The sequence below is a fragment of the Erpetoichthys calabaricus genome, chromosome 3 (assembly GCF_900747795.2).
Source record: "Erpetoichthys calabaricus chromosome 3, fErpCal1.3, whole genome shotgun sequence".
In the NCBI taxonomy this organism is placed as follows: Eukaryota; Metazoa; Chordata; class Cladistia; order Polypteriformes; family Polypteridae; genus Erpetoichthys; species Erpetoichthys calabaricus.
Window position 1 is genome coordinate 238,082,967 of NC_041396.2, and position 21,652 is coordinate 238,104,618.

General features: G+C 36.0%; 1 protein-coding gene and 1 long non-coding RNA gene across 2 annotated transcripts in view; both read left to right on the forward strand.

Annotated features, from left to right (window-relative positions):
• The window catches only part of LOC127527109 (uncharacterized), a 30,899-nt gene extending 13,244 nt beyond the window's left edge, over positions 1-17,655 (forward strand). Inside the window, exons 2-9 of the mRNA XM_051924745.1 lie at positions 14,250-14,561; positions 14,680-14,901; positions 15,400-15,562; positions 15,775-15,857; positions 15,984-16,202; positions 16,706-16,798; positions 16,903-17,204; positions 17,462-17,655. Coding sequence (XP_051780705.1) covers positions 14,250-14,561; positions 14,680-14,901; positions 15,400-15,562; positions 15,775-15,857; positions 15,984-16,202; positions 16,706-16,798; positions 16,903-17,204; positions 17,462-17,655 — 1,588 coding nt within the window. The remainder of the gene's footprint in view (positions 1-14,249; positions 14,562-14,679; positions 14,902-15,399; positions 15,563-15,774; positions 15,858-15,983; positions 16,203-16,705; positions 16,799-16,902; positions 17,205-17,461) is intronic.
• Positions 17,656-17,867: 212 nt separating this feature from the next.
• On the forward strand, positions 17,868-19,725 carry LOC127526965 (uncharacterized). The gene is made up of 3 exons (XR_007934331.1): positions 17,868-18,180; positions 18,509-18,723; positions 19,321-19,725. It is a non-coding gene; the product is annotated as an uncharacterized LOC127526965 (long non-coding RNA).
• Positions 19,726-21,652: the final 1,927 nt, after the last annotated feature.

Genomic DNA, 21,652 nt, shown 5'->3' on the forward strand with positions numbered 1-21,652 from the left:
CAATGGGTTTTATGAATGTTGCATTACTGTAAATAAAGATGGGCAGAAATCTAAACACACCTAATGGCTTTTTAACCTTTTTCCCTTCTCATTGATCTCCTGTATGCACTTGTTAATCTATATATACCTTGATAATTGTATTTTTAAATTGTCTTTGCCAAATTTCTATTTATCTTATTTACATTATTCAGCACATTTTCAATTAATGTATACATTTATAGATCTTTTGTTCAAGAGCGCCATTTCAATGTATAGACACTTCTTATTCTTTCTTTAAGATACATTTTGTTAAGTAAAACATTTCTATTTCACTCTTAATTTATTACAGCAACTTCAATATGTTATCTGCTCAATAGTCTGTCTATCTTGTGCCTATTTCTTTATTTATAAAACATTTCAAAGCTACACAGTTAGTGCCACAATAGTTTTGTGAGCTTAGTGACAACTTGTTCAGAGTTGATTCCAAGCTTGCAAAATGGGTTTGACAATATTATGGTATAGTGTTGAGAAAAATATATATATATTTTTTTTACATTTAGCAAAAATATGTTTTTCATTTTTTTCAAACTAAAATCTTTCCAGACAGTTAGGCAGTCACTCTGTCAAACCTTATTCTACATTATTCAATTAGCGTAATTATAAGTTTAAATCTTTATACTATATGTATGTACTGATACCAGAGTGAGATTTGCAACTGGTTAAAGTAAAAAATACCTGCGAAATAAAATAAATTAAATGAACAAATGGTATCCTCTACCAAAGTCTTGTATGCATTGTAAAAACAGAAGAGAAGTAGGGAATCAGAAGTGGGAAGAGTCTCATTTTTTCCATTTGCCAATAGGTAAGTACAAAGACCAACTTCTTGTTGAAACTCCTGTGACAAAATCTGTTAATGATCCTGTTTGCAACACAAGTATGTACTGAAGTCATTATGTTCTGTATATCTCTTTCTCTCTGAAATGCTGAAAAGTCTGCAGATGTAATTTGACATTTGCTTTCACACAGAGGAGTACAAGGATTTCTGTATCTGCCAATGACTTAGATAAGGAAATCTGTGACTATCTGAATAGTAACACAAGACAACATCCTAATATGTGCACCTTTCTATACACCTCCTCACTTGGCTCTATCATAGAGTGCCATGTTTTTCCTATTAGTGTTATGCTGATGATATGTACCTGTTGTTCCCACCAAAGGACACATGGTATTAGGTAAAATTCCTGAATGTCTCACTAATATTGCAACTTGGATAAAGGAACACCATCTCCAGCACAACCTCACAAAGACAGAAATTCTTTATACCCCAGGTTGTCCATCTCTTCAGCACTCAATCTCTGTTCAGACTGGCTTGCTAACACCCACCAAGTCAATACATATTATAAAGAACTACACAAAGAAATGATCAAGGTTTGGGATATCCGTCCCTGTATACTGTCAAGCTTCTCTCTCAATCTGGTCAGTTCGTACATAGAACAGAAAAATTCAAACAATGACAGGCGGAAAATTTATGGGGTGAGAACAAAAGAGGACACATGGAATGCTGGAAAGGAGCCAAGTTGGTAGATGGGTGGTAGTGACATCATCAGGTGTGGAGCAGAGGGAAGGAAGGAAGTCTGGATGAAGTTACGGCGGTGTTGTTTCGTCTTTCCTGAGGGAACAAAGAGAGAAAGGTTAGTACCCTGCTATTGTCCCCTGACATGAGATTTCACGGTGCTCGTCGGGTCTTTAAGCCAATCCCTATGCGCTCGTGTGTGACAGTATCCTTGGAATGGTGATCGATGACGAGCAGTCCTTCAGTCACCATGTGACATTATTTGGTTTTGCTGTTGGTTCTTTTTACTCAATTTTATAGTTAAGTGGTATGATCTTGTACTTTAATTGGGGGTTTTAGAGGTCAAGGATTCTTTTCCTGTCGCTAGTTGTTCCATTTTTCTAAAGGAATTAGGAGTTGTGTCATTTTCTTTATAACATCTTGAACTCCATTTAGGTCCCAACATCAATGCCACTTTTGGAACCCGTCACTAGATCCATGTTTCTAAGTGCATGTGTCACCAAGCTACTCTAGATAATTTTAAATGCAGAAGCACATCTGGTGTTCAACCAGCCAAGGTAGTAACATGTCATACCTCTTTCAGATCATGACATTAGCTTCCTGCAATGGGCATGTATTAAGTTCAAATCCTTGACGCTTGCATGCAGAGTGTCAGTAGGTCAGCACCTATATAAATGGAGACACTTGTGAAGTACTTCTCGATGAAGAGTTATGATGCTGATAAACAGTGTCTGGTGATGCTACCACTGCATGGCATCAAAACTCAGTCCATACTCTTTTCATGTGTAGCTCCTGACTGTTGGAACATGCTGCCCATCTCCATTCACACTGCTGACAGCCCCAATGTGTTTAAGATTTGTTTGAAGACTCTCTTGTTGGGTGAATTTCAGTCTAACTAATGTTAGCTGTTAGGTTTTGTAATCTAGGAATTGTAACTGGCTTATATTTTGTTCTGAGCTCTTTACTTGTGGTGATATTCATTCCCAAACAGTCCTTCAGTCTGATATTTACTTGAATATGTAGATCATTTTTGTAGGATGATTTGGATCAAAGCATCTGCTAAGCAAATAAATGTAAATATAAATGTATTTAAGACTATGCTCCACCTTCTTATTTTAGTAAGTATCATTGCATCTGTCATGTCACATAGACTTAAAACAGATTAGAATACAATCTCATTTGCCTAACAACAACAACATTTATTTATATAGCACAAATTCATACAAATAATGTAGCTCAAAGTGCTTTACATGATGAAGAAAGAGAAAAAAAGACTAAGTCAGAATTAAAATAAGAGAACACTAATTAACATAGAATAAAAGTAAGGTCCGATGGCCAGGGAGGACAGAAAAAACAAAAAAACTCCAGACAGCAGGAGAAAAAATGAAATCTGCAGTTTTTCCAGGCCATGAGACCGTCCAGCCCCTCTAGGCATTCTACCTAAAATAAATGATCAGTCCTCATTGTATTCAGGGTTCTCATGGAAGGAATTGATGATGATGGTCACATTGACTTCTGGCCTTTAATCCATCAATGTAGGGACATCATGGTGCTTTGATCAGGTGGTGGTGGCGCAGATCGCCACCACATAAAACCAGAAAAAGAACAGAAGAGAGAGTAGGGGTTAGTACGAATTTTGGAGCCACCATGATTAAACTAAAATGAAGTTATGAGAAAGCCATGTTAAAGTAATGTGTTTTTAGCAGTTCTTTAAAGTGTTCCACTGTATTAGCCTAGCGAATTCCTATTGGCAGGCTATTCCATTCTTTAGGTGCATAACAGCAGAAGGCCACCTCACCACTTCTTTTAAGTTTAGCTCTTGGAATTCTAAGCAAACACTCATTTGAAGATCTAAGGTTATGATTTGGAATATAAGATGTCAGACATTCCGAAATATAAGATGGAGCGAGATTATTTAAGGCTTTGTAAACCATAAGCAGTATTTTAAAGTCAATTCTGAATGACACAGGTAACCAGTGTAGTGACATCAAAACTGAAGAAATGTCCTCTGATTTTCTTTTCCTAGTTAGGATTCTAGCAGTTGCATTCTGCACTAGTTGCAATCGATTTATGTCTTTTTTTGGTAATCCTAAGAGGAGTGAGTTACAGTAATCTAGTCGACTGAAAACAAAAGCGTGAACTAATTTCTCAGCATCTTTCGACTTTCTAAACACGGTGTTTAGTTTTGATTGGTTTGTAGGTAAGTCATACATAAAGGTTTCTATGTGGATTTCTATCTGCACAGTAAAATTTTTATAAGAATGCAATTCTGATTATTTGAAATCCGTAATGGTATTTTTTCTATGTACTACACAAATACAAAGTGTCAAAGGGCGGTGGAATATCATTTCACATAAATGTATTTAAACACAAAAGCTTGACCTTATGTCACATAAATACACATTCTTATTGTTTCTCAGTTAATGATGTCTAATATGCTATTCCTTGGTAAAATATTTAAATAAAATCAATTTGATCATTTTGTATGATTAAAAATCACTTTGGTTTTCTTCCTGATTTCCATTGCAGAAAACAAGCAGGCTAACTATTGCCATTTTAGGTGTGTTTTGCACAGAATACAAAAGTAACAGTTATCAACATCATGTCTATCTGTGGGCAGCACGGTGGTGCAGTGGTGGCATTGCAGTCTCGCAGTTAGGAGACCTGGGTTTGCTTCCCGGGTCCTCCCTGCGTGGAGTTTGTATGTTCTCCCTGTGTCTGCATGGGTTTCCTCCGGGTGCTCCGGTTTCCTCCCACAGTCCAAAGACATGCAGGTTAGGCGCATTGGCGATCCTAAATTGTCCCTAGTGTGTGCTTGGTGTGTGGGTGTGTGTGCCCAGTGGTGGGCTGGTGCCCTGCCTGGGGTTTTTTTCCTGCCTTGAACCCTGTGTTGGCTGGGATTGGCTCCAGCAGACTCCTGTGACCCTGTAGTTAGGATATACGGGTTGGATAATGGATGGATGAATGTCTATTATGTCACAGGCCATCTAATAAAACAGATGGCCTGCTAGTAGTTTGGGACTGACCAGGACTGAGAGGGTAATAAGAGAGGCACGAGAGAGGCAGATTTTCAAAACCAAAGGTAATTTTAATTTTGATGGAAAAAAAAAAGGATGCAAAAAGGTATAAATAATCCAGTGACACAGCAAAATCAAATCATAAAGAAGGGGAAAAGAAAAGAAGAAAAAAAAATAGGAAAAAAAAAATAAAAATTGTAAAACACAAAGGCTCTTACCCTAATATATATATATTCAATTCCAGTCAATGCAAGGGCATCAGCAGCCTTAAAATAATACAAAATTGGACTCTGTGTCAGTCCAGGTTCCCAGTACAACTCCTCAAAAAAAAATAACCTCAGGAGTCGTTTTTGGTCCTCAGGAGACTACCACACTCCTTTACAGCAACCAACAGCTCAGCGCTCCGGCACCTCTTAATTCTCTCCACACGATCCCCCTCATTGCAGCCACAACTGTACTTATAAAGCCTTTTCCATTAGCAGGACCGGCTTACCTGATCATAGGGAGATACCATTTAAGACCTTCCGGGGAAATCGTACCATCCAAATACAAATCAAAATATCCGACAACCACATATACCTAATAAAACAATAAACAACAAAACAACAAAAACATTTATACCTAACCTCGAGGTTATTAACATACAAATTTAAATATTACGGTACACGTACGCTACTAATACTATTTGGACTTCTCTTACAGCTATCGTTGGACCTTCTCAGGCACCTGTGACTACGTTTAGCATCTGCACCCCCTTTAAAACACCAGTCGGTAAAAATGATATGTTACGCGCGAGTCTTGCGCTCGAAACCTACGGCGAAACCTTTGAAAAAAAACCTTAACAACCAGATGGTAAGACCAAATATCTTACAAAAGTTAGAAAAAAAAACGTTCCCCTTTTTTTTTCTCATTGCAAATCCGCTAGTACAAAACTTATTGAAAGTCTTGCCTCGTAGATATCCGTGCTATAAATAGATCAGCGTCAAGGTGAGGCTATAGCGTCACATATTAGACCGTAACAAACAGTTTGGCTTCCAGTGGAACGATTTAATTGAAACATCTTTTTCTTCAAGGAAATTTGACAGGGACACTATACAAGTTTTTAAAATTTTAAAATCTCCCAAATAAAAAATGCTTTTTCAAATTTTCTGAATCATCTATCTTCAAAAACAGAAGACATTCCATGTGGACTTAGCTGTTGATTGGGTATTTTAAACTTGTAACTTTACGTCTTTTACACATCCAACAGCTTCACCTGATGTAAACACAAATAATCAATACAAGTTATTGAAATGCCAGGAGAGTAAAGTGGGTGGAGTTCAACAGTCCTGACTCTATTCATGTGTAGCTCCTGGCTAGTGAAACTAGCTGCCCACTGTCATTCAAAATAAGCTCGTTAAAAAGGAGTCGTCTCACTCCATAAGTTGGTCAGAGTCTGGAGGAGAGGAGAAAACCTGAGGATGAGTGGAGGGAGTAGGACTGACAGTAAGTAGGGACCGTTGGGTTAGTGATTTGTGCACAATGTGTTTGCTGTAAATAAACAGGGTATTCTCTTGAACCCGTGTCCTGCCTGTGTGTGTCCAGGTTAGGGTGGCAGTATGCACCCTAGTGGCTTACAGTACATATCCTTTTATTTAGGGGTTTATTGTCTGTAGCAATAAAATATCCATAGTCTTGCCATGCCACATTTGGGTAAGCTACCATTTCAAAAATAATTTTCTGCTTTTTTGTGAATCATCCAAATTATGATTTGGCTAATATGTTCCATAACTTGGCATGTAATATTAAAAAATTAATTAGTTGAAGCTTTCTAGAGATAAAAAATTACATTATAATTTTATGTACAAACATTTTCTATCCAGGTCAGTTTACAGCAAGAACTTCTCATTTCACATTTTCTCTCCTACTACAAGCCATAGCAAACAAAATAACAAGTATTAAAACTGGAAAAAAAATAACTTAGATAGACTGTTTTTGGTGACAGTATTGACATTTGGTGACATTGTAGTGCAGGCTCAGAGAATTAAACCTCCTAGTTTAAGCAGTGAAGATTTGTGAAGAGTTTGTGAAGACCTACTCTGGTTCTTCAAAATGATCTAAGGCATAGGTAAAGTTGACCCAACAAAATTCTTTCAAAGTAATTCGTCATAATGAATATTTTGAAAAACTTGTCAAACTACTGAGTGATGAAGGTCAGGCAAAAACCTGATAACTTATAAAAAAGTCATCTGAATGAGACATTGGGAAAGAAACTGATGGACTGAGTGGTCACATATCAAAGTTCTTATATTTATAAGGGAAACTTCAAAGTTGCAGCTTACTCACTAGTAAACTGTATTGAAAAAGTAACTTGTTAAGAAGCTCCTTTTAGCCCCTTGTGCTGTTCAAGTAAGTTATGACCTGCTGTGCTACGGTCATCAGCTATTGCCAATACACTTTCTGGCTTCCATTCCCTCTCACTAGCAATGCAAGCTGACATGTAAGCGGGACGGATGCTGGACTGAAAAGACAACTTGTGATGCATACAATTGTCAAAGTCTTGTAAAATACTTTAATTAAGTCTTTTGTGTAACAAAGATTATACTGATGTCCTTAATGCATTGTAGCAGCTCTCAGAAACTATTTGTTTTCATTGCCCTATTGCCTTTTTCACTTAAAAGAACTCTTAATTAACACAATATTTTTATATATTGTGGTAAATCAGTCCAGACACTGACATACATCAAGACACACAAGTGCAAAACACACACTTTTATTTATAGTTCTTGCCCTTCAGCACACAAATAACCACAAATAGGCTTAGTCCCTTCTCTCTCTTTCTTTTGTCCTTATCCTTTATCTTTCTTCTGCCGCCTCTACTGCTTTCTTCGCAAGCTCTGTCCTCCACCTCCCAACTCTGGCTCTTTGAATGGAGTGAGGCAGCCCCTTTTAAGTTGCACCCGGATGTACACCAGTTGCTCCCTGACGATCATCCTGCAGCACTACCTGGTGTGGCAGGAGTGCTGCAGTCCAGAGCTCCGGAATCATCCAGGCACCCTCTGGCAGTGGCCATGGGCCCCAACAGGGTTGTAGCTGCTCTTTCCTGTCCCAGGGGAGATATTGTCTCTCCCCCAGTCCTTCCATCCTTCAGGCATCGCCCAGCCATCCGCCACAATATTTATGTTCCAAACAAATGTGGAGGTTTATCTTTTATATGAATACACTAAGTTAACCAAACTTATCATCAACAATGGGAAAAGTCAGAAAATAAATATGTATGGAATTTTAGAGTATGATACAGCATTTTCAACCAATTGTCACGCTTAAAATTTGATGACCTAGCTAGTGTTACCTCTTTTTGGTGTGGTATGGAATCTAGTGTCTATTAATATTTTTCCAAAAAATGTTTTTACACATATGCACAGTACAGAAATGTTTTGCAACCCATGTTAGGGTAGTCTTAGGAAAAATAACAGGCAAGATTTATTACTAACATGTGTGTAAGTCTCTTGATTGCTCAAATCACACCTTTAATGAGTACACAGGGGAAGGCCTAATGCATTAAGTGTATGTATAAATATAACCTTCTTCTCAAATAATCTGAGCATATGCATATACTGTACACGGTGACCTCAACATATCTGTAGTTCAAATAAACGTAATGGAATTACCTGTAAAGGATAACCAATCAGTTCAATATTGTTTTCATTCTGGAAATATTTCTTGCATGAAAGAAATCCGAACTAAGTATTCTTCTGTGATCCTCTACATTTTTGGATCGGCTGCAGTAGCGCTTACGTTTTGTAGAAATCTTGTGGTGATAATTTCTATCAGTCATTTCAAGCAGCTCCTCACACCAACCAATATGCTTGTTCTTTCCCTGGCTGTAGCAGACTTCTTAGTGGGAATTATTATAATGCCTTTCATGCTCATTCAATCGATAGAAACATGTTGGTATTTTGGGGAGACGGTTTGTTACATTTATACATGCTTTCTTACAGCATTAACTACAGTTTCTGTGTTTAATTTAGTATTAATAGCTATTGATCGATACTTTGCTGTTTGTGATCCATTAATTTATTCTACTAGAATCACTGTACGGATTACGTGCATAGCTGTTCTGATCATCTGGTTGCTAACATTTTCTTATGGATATGCAGCAGTGTTTAGTGGTTTAATTATTAAAGGCAATTTGGAATTAGATCCATGTCCTGGAGACTGCCTCCTCATAATGAATTCAACTTGGTCAATAGTGGACCCTATATTTAGCTATATCTTCCCTGTTTACATAATGGTAATTCTTTACACCAAAATTTTTATTGTTGCAAAACGACATGCAAAAGCAATCTCAATGCAGCAAAACTCACAAAACAGTAAATACAAAAACAACAAGAGTAAAAAATCAGAAAGAAAAGCAGCAAAAACATTAGGAATAGTTATGGCAGTATTCTTGTTTTACTTGTCACCTGTTTGTGTCTTTACAATAATAACTTTGTTTGCAAATGTAACTCGTTCTTCTGCCGTAGTATGCACTCTTATTTGGCTTATGTATTTAAACTCAAGCATGAATCCAATCATGTATGCATTGTTTTATCCTTGGTTTCAAAAATCCTTTAAGCTAATTGTAACTTTACAGATATGTAGAAATGGATCATCTTTAATAAATTTGATCCCAGAATATTAGTTTTTTTTTTTTTTAAATAATATACTTTTTCCGTACAAGTGTGTTAATCCTAATATTTTTGTACACAAATGAAAAGTAAATAATGGCATTGATCAAATGTATTTTCTTTTAATATAATATTATTAAGCATTAATGGATAATTATGTTTTATTTTTGTCAGTAACCTCCTTCATCATTCTGCTTCTTTTCACCCACTAAGGTCTACCAATTCTGACAATCTTGTTCTGTCCCATAGTACCCTGTGCTGCATTGTAAAAAGAGCCTTCAGCACTACTGCAGCCAGACTTTGGAACGACTTCCCTAAATTTATTAGATCAGCCAACTCAACCAGTTCTTTTGAAAATTACATTTGTTCAGAAAGGCATTTAACCCCTAAATTCTGACGCTTTATTTCTGTTGACCTTCTTTGTCCAGGTGTTCAAGATAATATGTAGTAGTATCACAAATTATTTGTTCAGGGTATACTTGTAGTATTTGTAGTTTTTTTTTTCTAGTTTGTTGTCTTTTATTTTAATTCAAAGCCTTGTGTTTACTGTATTTAATTTAAATTTAGTGTTTTGTGATGATATTATGATGTATCCAATGTTGTCATTTTTATCTTTTTTTGCTTTTTCCCTTTTGTTCATTTTTGAATTGTTGTGAAACACTTTGAACATTTGAAAGGTGCTATATGAATAACAAATATTATTATTACTACCACTACTTTTACTACTATTAATATTATTAATATGCATTTGGGATATGTTACTTTTTTTGTTTATTCTTTTCATCTGTTGTTTTACAGAAAGAGTAATCTAAGTGTTTGTAATAAAGTAAATTTGACCGCAATAGTTTTGCAAATTTTATCACTGATCTGAATATTTAACTGGTGACTTTTCACTATCCGATTTTCATAGCATCATCTTCAGTGTTGAGACCAAACGTAATGAAAAAAACTGACAATGAGAGTCAGAGATAAGTTTTTTCAGTACTAAAAATGGAAAACATAATGGTTATATTATTGCCCTGAAACAACAGCTATATTTCAAATCACCTATTCATTTTCTGAACTGAGTTCTTCTATTACAGTGGATCAGAGCTTAACTCGCAGATATGTAGAAATGGATCATCTTTAACAAAATTGATCCCAGAGTGTGAATTGGTGATCATCATGAATTAAATACTACAGTAGTACATCAATGGGACACATTCTTGTACACAGTTTAATTTTATAGTCAATAGCTAACCTCACAAGTATATTGCTGGATTTGGAAAAAATAAGTATGAAATATTTGGTGAAAATCCATGTGATGTCACGACTGTATGTAAAAATAGCTTAAATCATTTTTAATGGTAATTAGGCATGTTATAATGCCATTCAGCAGCAATTGCCACTCTGCCTAAATGAGGCTTGTATATAAAAATATGTATGCTACATGTGTGGATTCCCTGTGTATTATAATATTACTGGAAAACTGTGATGAATCAGGTAGCTTTCTTGCTTCACAATTCTTGGAATATATTTCCATATATGACCAGGGTGTATACTTTGTGCAATATGCATATTTCCTACCCATTGGCCTAGTTTTGCACAAAGTAGGTACAAAATTTATATATACACTGTTAGGTTTACTTGCATTTCTAAACTGGTATCTGAGATTTATGTTTGTGTTTTTGGAGTACATTGCAGGTAACTTCAATAACACATCCAGGGTTGGCCTTGTGAGCATTAATGCCATTATACAGTCAGTTTCAGGTCTTTTACATCAAAAATTCTGCATTTAATCTTGTATAACAAAAAAAACGCACCATAAAGAATACCTCTTGAGACTCATATTCTTTACAATTCTGCTATTGTCTTAAGTCAACTGCTGTACTGACAAGGCATTTACTCATAATGCTGACTACTGAATACTGAATTAGTGACATTTCTTGATCATAAAAAGGAAACTGTTAACCCTTATCTGAGGTAGATTCCTGCATTGGCCATTGTTGGGTTTTGGTTCCCCACATTCCTGAATTTGGAATGGAAAAATTTAAAGGCAGATTGAAGGTAAAAATAAATAAACCAATTTTAAAATGTAATTGTTCTCTACACATTTATTTTAAAGCTGAAAAAAGCTTCAATGGGTTTTATGGAATGTTGCATTACTGTAAATAAAGATGGGCAGAAATCTAAACACACCTAATGGCTTTTTAACCTTTTTCCCTTCTCATTGATCTCCTGTATGTACTTGTTAATCTTTATATACCTTAATAATTGTATTTTTAAATTGTCTTTGCCAATTTTCTATTTATCTTATTTACATCATGCAGCACATTTTCAATTAATATATACATTTATGGATCTTTTGTATAAGAGCACCAGTTCAATGTATAGACACTTCTTATTCTTTCTTTAAAATACTGTAAGAGTTAAATTTGAACCCTGGTCCAATGTGCACTTGGCATGTGTCTGAGTCTCATATCCTTCTGACCTTAAGCTTAAAAGCTGATGCTGTCATTTTATTATTCACTATGATAGAATGTATTTCTTGTCCTTTATATAACCCCTTAAGAGGAGTGCTATATTTATGGTGTAACCTTTCTTTTACAATACTGTTTCCTGTTTTGTACCAAGCTGGATCAAATTGTGGTCATCTAAGGTATCAACATCTGCCACGTCCTGTTAGCAACTAGGTAAAACCAATATTGTTAAACGTTTACTGAATGTGTAATGAATTAGTGACCTAATCAATGAATTGCATAAATATAGCCTGAGGACATTTTTTCCTTTGTAGCAATATGACTAACATGTGGCTAACATATAATACACTTGTTACCTCTTTGGAGATTTAGATAAAGAATAACGATTGATGCTTTCTCCTGCCTGTGTTTTATTGCTCAAATTGGGGCATTCCAGTGGGGGGGTGTCTGTATTCATAAATTTCTTCCACAGTTTTTGGTGCCTTAACGTGGGGCTCCGAGATTCACCTGGTGAGGGGACCCACTCGGACCTGGAACCTCAAGAAGAAGAGGCCGGCAAATAGTTAGCGTCTGGTGGGACCAGATCCGGCAAACTTTAGGACTGGCCCGTTCCTGGTCCACTGCTGGGACCCAAGATACAGGGACTCCGGAGTCCGTGTTGAGGAGATTCAAACCCACGGTCAGGTAGGAGAATGTTCAATCTATATATTATTTCAAGTTTATGATAAGATTTTTTCTTTATCGGTCGTGCACAAGGGGGGAGTAAAATAAATACTTAAAAAAAAAAAAAAAAGCTCAGCTGGTCAGATAGGGGTAAAGATTGGAGCTCCAGGAATATATATATATATATATATATATATATATATATATATATATATATATATATATATATATATATATAAAATAATAATAATAAAAAAATTAAAAAAAAAATGTATGTGTGTATAGAAATAAGATTATGCTAAGCCAGCATTGTGTGAAATAAATAGCTAAATTAAATATACATATAAGGGTAATATTCAAAGTCTGATGTGAAAACAACGGTGTGTGACTTTGAAAAATGCCTTTCGGAAGTAATATAGGTACCTAGGAATATCAACATCGAGCTAAATTTGATATTTGGATGTGTTTAAAATAGGTGTGGGTTCCAATTAGACGTGATCGAGATAATATAAACGGTAGAAAAAGGCCGGAATAACAGTTTAAAATAAACCTGGGTGGTGTGAAAGAGCGAGTGGATACATTACGGTTGGCCGTCGTATGAGGGGCCAAACAGGCCAAAAATCATATATTTTTGGACGTAAAGTATTGGTTTACGCATGAACATTATTGGTTTATGGATGGTTACTATCGGTTTGCGTGCATACTTGATTGGTTTGCGTGCGAACAATACTGGTTTCATTCATATGAACTATATTGGTTCGTGTCCGTATATTATCGGTTTGTGTGTGAATTATATCCGTTTGTATATGCATAGCACTGGTTTGCATATGAACTATATTGAATTGAACTTTATTACTGGTTCACGTGCGTTTGCTATCGGTTTGTGAGGGAATTGCATTGGTTTGCGTGCGTATGCAATCGGTTTGCGTATCAACTATATTGGTTTGTGTTCGTATACTACTGGTTTGCTTACGTATAACATTGGTTTTTCATATGCACTATACTGGTTTCACGTGGGTAATATATCGGTTTCGCATATGAACGCTATTGGTTTTGTGTATGCACTACATTGAGTCCTTGTCAGTCTTCTACCGGTTTTATGTGTGCGTACTATGCCGGATTTGTGAAAGTAACATGCTGGATTTATGTGTGCACTATATCGGTTTTGCGTATGAAACATACTGGTTTGCGAACGAACACTATTGGAATGTTGTGTATGAACTATATCGGTTCTGTGTATGAACTATATTGGTTGTTCACGTGGTTTTCAGAGGCAGTGGGAGGGGCAATGAAAAGAAAACTAGGGGGCTGCTACAGTCAGCCATTTTCAAACGTGAAGAGGAACGGGTAGGAGCGATAATTTAAAACTGCAGAAAGTTTTCGCAACAATAACTTTATAAAAGGGTTAGGAGGTAAATAAAACTGTTTAATGGTATTTGCCCCTAAGTCTGAAATTAAGCGTAAACAGTTTAGTTGGTGCCACGCATCAATTGTCAGCTGTTTTGGTGGTACTGTATTGCAGAATTACTGGCATTTGAGAAAACCGAAGTGTTGTTTTATTTTATTTGGCTTTATCATATTACCAAATACTTTAAAGAAGTTCATTATGAACATCCATCGCTTTGGTCTGACTTTACCCTATTTTTAATAATCAGTGTTCAGTCTAAAACATGGCGTATCGGAAAACTGGATTCTCAGACGCACATTTGGTACATTGTTTAAGTGTTTATATACACGTTTTAAAGTACAGAATTATATAGCTCAATTTTAAGAGTTTACTGTGCAATTTTCTTGCAGTTAACTGCCATTAGAATTTGACTCTGAGGTGCTGTAAGTGTAGGCATTTACCTTAAAACCATTTACGGATTTGTAGTGTAATCTGAATGTTTGCAAATTTTCAATCTTTCAGAATGGATAATTCGAGGCATATAGATGTTTGCAGGGATTTGATTTCATCTGTTCTGAGCAACCCTTCAGTTGTGAAAGCAGTTGACGAAGCACTGAATTGGACTTGTTCATCATCCAACGGCATGGGTGAACAATATGAAAGCCTACAACCTCCTAATGTACCTCACTGTTCTTCAGTGGCTTCTGTGAATTTAGCCGATAGAGAACTAACTAAACATTTAATAGGAAAACGATGTGCAGATGTTCCGCACTTTTCTACAAGGTTAAATATGCTACAGTCTTCAAGAAGTTCAGCAAGACTGGCCGCAAAAAGGTACGTGTTGGAGGGAAGAAATAAGTGTGTGTAATTTTATATTGACTTTATTTAAAATGTTCTAGTGAAGGATTAAAGGCTCTGTATACGGTATCCAATTTTTTTTTATTCTTTCCAGAATTTTTAAAAAACGAATTTGTGGCCCAAACAGTTTCACAAAAGATGTAGTGCTACTTCCTGATGCTAATTTTGTTGTGGTTCCAAGACGAGGAACAAAGCAATGGCTGTTTGACAATGGTCATGTGAAGAATGCAGTGGAATTTCAAAAGGACTGGGATGCGAAAATAATAATTGAACAATTGCGATTAGTTTTCAGTGATAAAATTGATTCAAGCATACAGTTAAGTGTGAATGTTTTTTAAGATATAAGCTGTATGATCTTTTAAAATACAACGTTCGGGTTTAATTTTATGAAATGCAAATTAATCTGCGCCCTGCCTTTTCACGGTACAAATGTTTGAAATTATTGTTTTGTCATCATTAATATAATTTTCTTTTTCACCCATCTATTGTGAACCACACACCAAGGCTGTTGCTAACTGTTTCAAAGTGAGTGAGAGGCTCAGACTTACCTTTGTACGCTATACTTCAGGCCTGTAACTTGCAGTTTAAATACTGCAATTATAAATGTAAAGTGTGGAGTATGCCTAGGCTTTTTGCCATTAGGATTTATTTTGGTTTAGCTTATTTAATGTACATAATATTTTTGTTATACCACACTGATACAGTTGTTTCAAGCAAAGGATTGAATATCTAGCATTCAATGGAACTGTGTGACTTCAAATATGGTCATGGAAAAAAAATCCATGTTTCATTAATTGTAAGATTTTTATTTCAGATTTGAAATTCTCATGGGTCTACATAATAAAGTTGTTAAACCAAACCTAGTGGCTGGACAAACTTTGTCTGGATTTGTGATAAACAAAGTATTTTCTTCCAAGGTGTTGTACCTTAGACCAAACAAAACACTTCTTAAGTCTCCTGATGATATCATTGAGAAGGTGTGTATTATATTTTTATTAAGATGATGATAGTTGTGTAAATGTCCCTGTGGTGGACTGGCAGGCTTGGATCCTGCCTGGTGGTACCAAATAATGTTGGCAAAGGATCCAACACCTTGCAAACCTTATTTGGAATATGTTCTGGAGAGAGTGTTGTTTGGTAATTTTGTAAACTTTGTAACCAGTATGTAATTGAGGACTATTTATTTTAGTGTACAAAATCCTCCGACAATGAAACTGAACACAATGAAGGCAAACATTGTATTTATGAAGATTCTCATTATGAAATGAAACAGTAAGTTTATATGTCATTCTTAATATATATGAGAACTGCATTAAAATTAGATTTGAGATACACTTTTTAGTATATTTTTTAGTGTTTGTGCTACATGCATTCTAACCTAGATTCTTTTTTTTTCAGCAGTGATTTTGAAAAGCAACTCCAAGAAACATCTGTTTTCCAAATGACAAATAATGTGGTCATAGACAGAGTATCACTGCCTGGTTATGAAAATTGTGAAACTACTTTACAAGATCAGCTGGTGACAGAAACTGAGAAAACGATCCTTCAGAGTGCATCTACAAATGCATATTCAACAGTTGCTGTTGGAGAAAAAAGTCAGTCAAGTGATCCTTATCAGTATGTATTTGCATTTAATATCTTTTTAGTACAAAAGAAAATATCCATGTTAAATTAACAATAGACTTTGTAAAACAAAAAATGAGAGCTTGAACATCAATTTGGCGTTTGCCTTCCTGACAGCGGTTACTGTATAAGGTATTTGCATTTGTCATTAATAGGCTGGTAGAAGAAAGACATGCAAGAAGGAATGAAGAAAGTTTGTTGGTTGTAATTGGATAAGAAGGATAATATACCTTGGGTATATGTTAAACATACTATTGTGAAGAGTAAGAAAGGAAAAACCTCATATTTAATAAATATTGCAGTATGTAATAAGGGAAGTATAGTGTTTTAGTGAACTGCATAAAATGTCAAATGTTTATTTTTGTTTGGTGCTTAGTGAAAGGTAAATGCCAGTTTTGCTCAGCCCTGTGGTAAATTCTGTTCACCATTTTGATACCTTGACAATAGGCTGGTATATCATTTTTACACTTTTTTTTTTTTAAACTTCTATTCTGCAGCCAGTACATCAATATTTTGGAAGTGACTGAAGAGGATGACATAGAAGGGCCCATTGTCTTCAGTGACAGCTCTAATGATTCATCAGGTGATAGGTATGCATTTCGTCAAACATTGTCGATTTTTTTTTAAACCAAGGAATAGCTGTATAGAGTTGACAATCTTATGCCAGAAAGGTTTCTTTATTTCTCATTGTCAGTTTCCTTCTTGAAGACATTCTTCAAAATTTGGCTGAAGTAATTAGTGAAGAAGAAAGCAGCATTTTTAACATTAACAGATCTTCACTGTGGGAGGGAGCAGTACGTGGATTTAAGAGAAATACATATTCTCCTAACAAACATATGTCCATTAAGTTTACTGATGATGTTGGCCATTCAGAAGGCGCTGTTGACATTGGAGGACCTCGCAGAGAATTCCTGAGACTTTTGATGAGACATCTCCAATCTAGTTCTCTCTTTATGGGGCCAGAACATAAAAAATACTTAGCAGTCAATAGTACAGGTATGTTTTTTTATATTATAATTATTTATGTTAGTAAAATGGGATTGCAGAGTTTTGTCCAAAATGTTTACAAAGCTGAGAGTATTAAGTACTTTCACTATTGGCTAATTTTACATAAATTCACATTGTACTGCATTTTGTATTTTGCATGACTTATATCTCTATTACACATTTATTCTTTTTGATATGGTGTAGTAAGCCTCACATTTTTTTGTAAATTAACTTAATTACATGCATTTGTTTCTGTGTTTGTTTAGCTGTGAGAAGAGATGACTACTTCATTGCAGGGAGAGCTATTGCTGTTTCCCTTGTACATGGAGGACCACCACCACAGTTTATATCAACTGAGTTGTATGATGCATTGGTCAGTGGACCTGAAAATGTTAAATGTGATCTTAAGAACATTGAGGATGAAGACATAAGGACAAAATTACAAAAAGTAATTGTTTAAATTGTTTTCAATTTAATACATAGTATGGGATAACAATTTATGTTGCATCAGCTCTGATTTTGTCCTTAACATGTAAAAAAACACTAGTGATCTTGCCTCTTGTGTATTATATTCCATGTGAAATTGTAATTATCAACAGTAAAGCAGTTCTCTTTCCAAAAATAACTGTTTCGCATTAGAGCTATCTCATATATTCAAAGACTTGTGGGGGAGTCATCAATGGACAGATTAGTCTAAAGTGAGAGTAATTAATCAGTTTAAGAGACTTACTGCTTGATCAGTAAATGTTAAAGCATAGTACATCTGTTGTATTGGTTCCTAAATCTATGTTGTGATTCTTACTATATTTCAGATATATGAGGCAAAAACCTTAGGTGAAGCAAGTGAAGCTGTCTTGAAGTTTCAGGATTTTTTGAGCTTAGCAGGGTGCTTACATAGGGTGATTTCCATTGAATGTTCTAAACAGATTGTTGAAGAAGCCACAAATTGGTATTTTTTCGGGCGCACAAGAGGAGTATTTGAAAGGTATGTATAGGTTAATCTTTCATTCTCTTACAAGTTAACACAGAAAAAGTTAAAATTGTGCACTTCTAGTAGCATAATAGTCAATTTTATTATGTTTGTATACCATTTTTATATTTTTCTGTTACCTTAATGGCATTTTAAATCTAATATTCCTTTTAACTAAGATTAGAACTAGCAATCCTGTTTTAAGAAATTGTTACAAAGCGATTACTATACAGTAAAACTTAGCAGATGAAAGAAGAAAAAAATATCTTTTTTGTAGTTGGCTTTGTTTACAACATTTCAGAACAATTCAAGTGATAGTTCTGTACATTTATTTCCTTTTTAGATTCAAACAGGGTCTTTGTACACTTGGTGTTCTGGATGCAATTCACAAGTTTCCCAAGGCATTTTATCCAGCCTTATGCTACACAGAAAAAACACTGACATAGTAAACATTTTGTCCATTTCTTGCCATCAGTTTGGAGTATCAAGGTAGCAATAAGCGACAACTGCAGACAAAAATCATAGGATGGTGGCGAGATTACTTAATAGATGTGCAAGGTTTGTTTTGCTAATTAACTGCATAAGTATATGAATCTTTTTTTTGGTCTGCCATTTCAGTCCTTTCAGGTTATTACTATTGGCGATAAAATATCCTTTTTATTGGAGGCAATTTAATGGGGTGTGCTGCTGCCTCATGGATTCATTATACCAGGTTATTATCTAATACCCATTCACTGTCCATGTGAGGTTTGCATGCTCTGCCAGTGTCTGTATGGATTTTTTCCCAGAAGCCCCAGCTTTTGTTCCACGCCTCCCAAGACATGCATGTTGGTTTAACTTTGGTGCCTTTAAATAAGCATTGTGTAAGTGTAGGTGTACCTGTATGAATTAAGTGAGCCCTATGGTGGACTGGTACCTTGCCTAGGGATTTTTCCTGCTTCCAGGATAGGCTTTTGACCCCTCTAATATATAACTAAATTAAGCGAGTTTGACAATGCTGTGCCTTTTTATAAGTAAATGTGTTTCTTGAGTATTTTGATACTGTATCTTTAAACCATATGTACCTTTACTCCATACGTACATGTGACTATATACAGTTTATGTAATGAGTGCTTGCTATATGTAATACTATGTATATTTGTTTTCTACTTGCAGATGGGGATGGAGACATCTCACTTGGTCAAATTCTAGCATTTGCTACAGGAACAGATTATCCACCAGCACTTGGATGGACAACTAAGCCATCCATTGAATTCATTTATAGTAAAGATCTGTTCCCCACTGCAAACACGTGCCAATATTTTACGTCTGCCTACAGTTCATAATGTTTATGAAGATTTTAAATACAACCTTGACTTTGCCATTCATAATTCTCCAGGATTTGGGCAGGCATAATAAATTCAAATGTGCAATAATCCGATAATGACTTCATAGTGAGACATACATAACCCATAAGTACTTCATTGTTCCTGCACAAAAGGAGTAACTCCTAGAAATTCATAAGTCCATCTTAACCTTTTCATCATTAAAATCTTACAAAAAATAGGGATTGGGTTAACATTAATATGAGTATAAGTATGTTGTTGTGTATTTAGAGAAGGAAGTAACAATCATCCTGTCTTCAGAACCTTGTCATTAGTATTTGAAATTACAGCCATATACAGTGGGTACGGAAAGTATTCAGACCCCCTTCAATTTTTCACTCTGTCATATTGCAGCCATTTGCTAAAATCATTTAAATTATTTTTTTCCCTCATTAATGTACACACAGCACCCCATATTGACAGACAAAAAAAAGAATTTTTGAAATTGTTGCAGATTTATTAAGAAAGAAAAACTGAAATATCACATGGTCCTAAGTATTCAGACCCTTTGCTCAGTATTTAGTAGAAGCACCCTTTTGAGCTAATACAGTCATGAGTCTTCTTGAGAAAGATGCAACAAGTTTTTCACACCTGGATTTGGGGATCCTCTGCCATTCCTCCTTGCAGATCCTCTCCAGTTCTGTCAGGTTGGATGGTAAACGTTGGTGGACAGCCATTTTTAGGTCTCTCAAGAGATGCTCAATTGGGTTTAAGTCAGGGCTCTGGCTGGGCCATTCAAGAACAGTCACAGAGTTGTTGTGAAGCCACTCCTTCGTTATTTTAGCTGTGTGCTTAGGGTCATTGTCTTGTTGGAAGGTAAACCTTCGGCCCAGTCTGAGGTCCTTAGCACTCTGGAGAAGGTTTTTGTCCAGGATATCCCTGTACTTGGCCGCATTCATCTTTCCCTCGATTGCAACCAGTCGTCCTGTCCCTGCAGCTGAAAAGCACCCCCACAGCATGATGCTGCCACCACCATGCTTCACTGTGGGGACTGTATTGGACAAGTGATGAGCAGTGCCTGGTTGTCTCCACACATACCGCTTAGAATTAAGGCCAAAAAGTTCTATGGAGTTTGCTAAAAGACACCTGAAGGACTCTGATATGGTGAGAAATAAGATTCTCTGGTCTGATGAGACCAAGATAGAACTTTTTGGCCTTAATTCTAAGCGGTATGTGTGGAGACAACCAGGCACTGCTCATCACTTGTCCAATACAGTCCCCACAGTGAAGCATGGCGGTGGCAGCATCATGCTGTGGGGGTGTTTTTCAGCTGCAGGGACAGGACGACTGGTTGCAATCGAGGGAAAGATGAATGCGGCCAAGTACAGGGATATCCTGGACAAAAACCTTCTCCAGAGTGCTAAGGACCTCAGACTGGGCCGAAGGTTTACCTTCCAACAAGACAATGACCCTAAGCACACAGCTAAAATAACGAAGGAGTGGCTTCACAACAACTCTGTGACTGTTCTTGAATGGCCCAGCCAGAGCCCTGACTTAAACCCAATTGAGCATCTCTGGAAAGACCTAAAAATGGCTGTCCACCAACGTTTACCATCCAACCTGACAGAACTGGAGAGGATCTGCAAGGAGGAATGGCAGAGGATCCCCAAATCCAGGTGTGAAAAACTTGTTGCATCTTTCTCAAGAAGACTCATGGCTGTATTAGCTCAAAAGGGTGCTTCTACTAAATACTGAGCAAAGGGTCTGAATACTTAGGACCATGTGATATTTCAGTTTTTCTTTCTTAATAAATCTGCAACAATTTCAAAAATTCTTTTTTTTGTCTGTCAATATGGGGTGCTGTGTGTACATTAATGAGGGAAAAAATTAATTTAAATGATTTTAGCAAATGGCTGCAATATGACAAAGAGTGAAAAATTGAAGGGGGTCTGAATACTTTCCGTACCCACTGTATATGTTACTATTGTCCAGTTTATTGAGAGGTTAAAACTCATTTTTGAAAGATGTGCTAATCTTGGGCTTTCAGTGCTGTTACAAGATTTCACATTGTTAAAATTATCCAAAAATATTTTTCCTGTATTGATTGTTTGTTTTCAGCTTTTTAAATCACTATATGCCAGAGTATTGTGCACAATTTGTTTTTGTGTTACAGTACCATTACA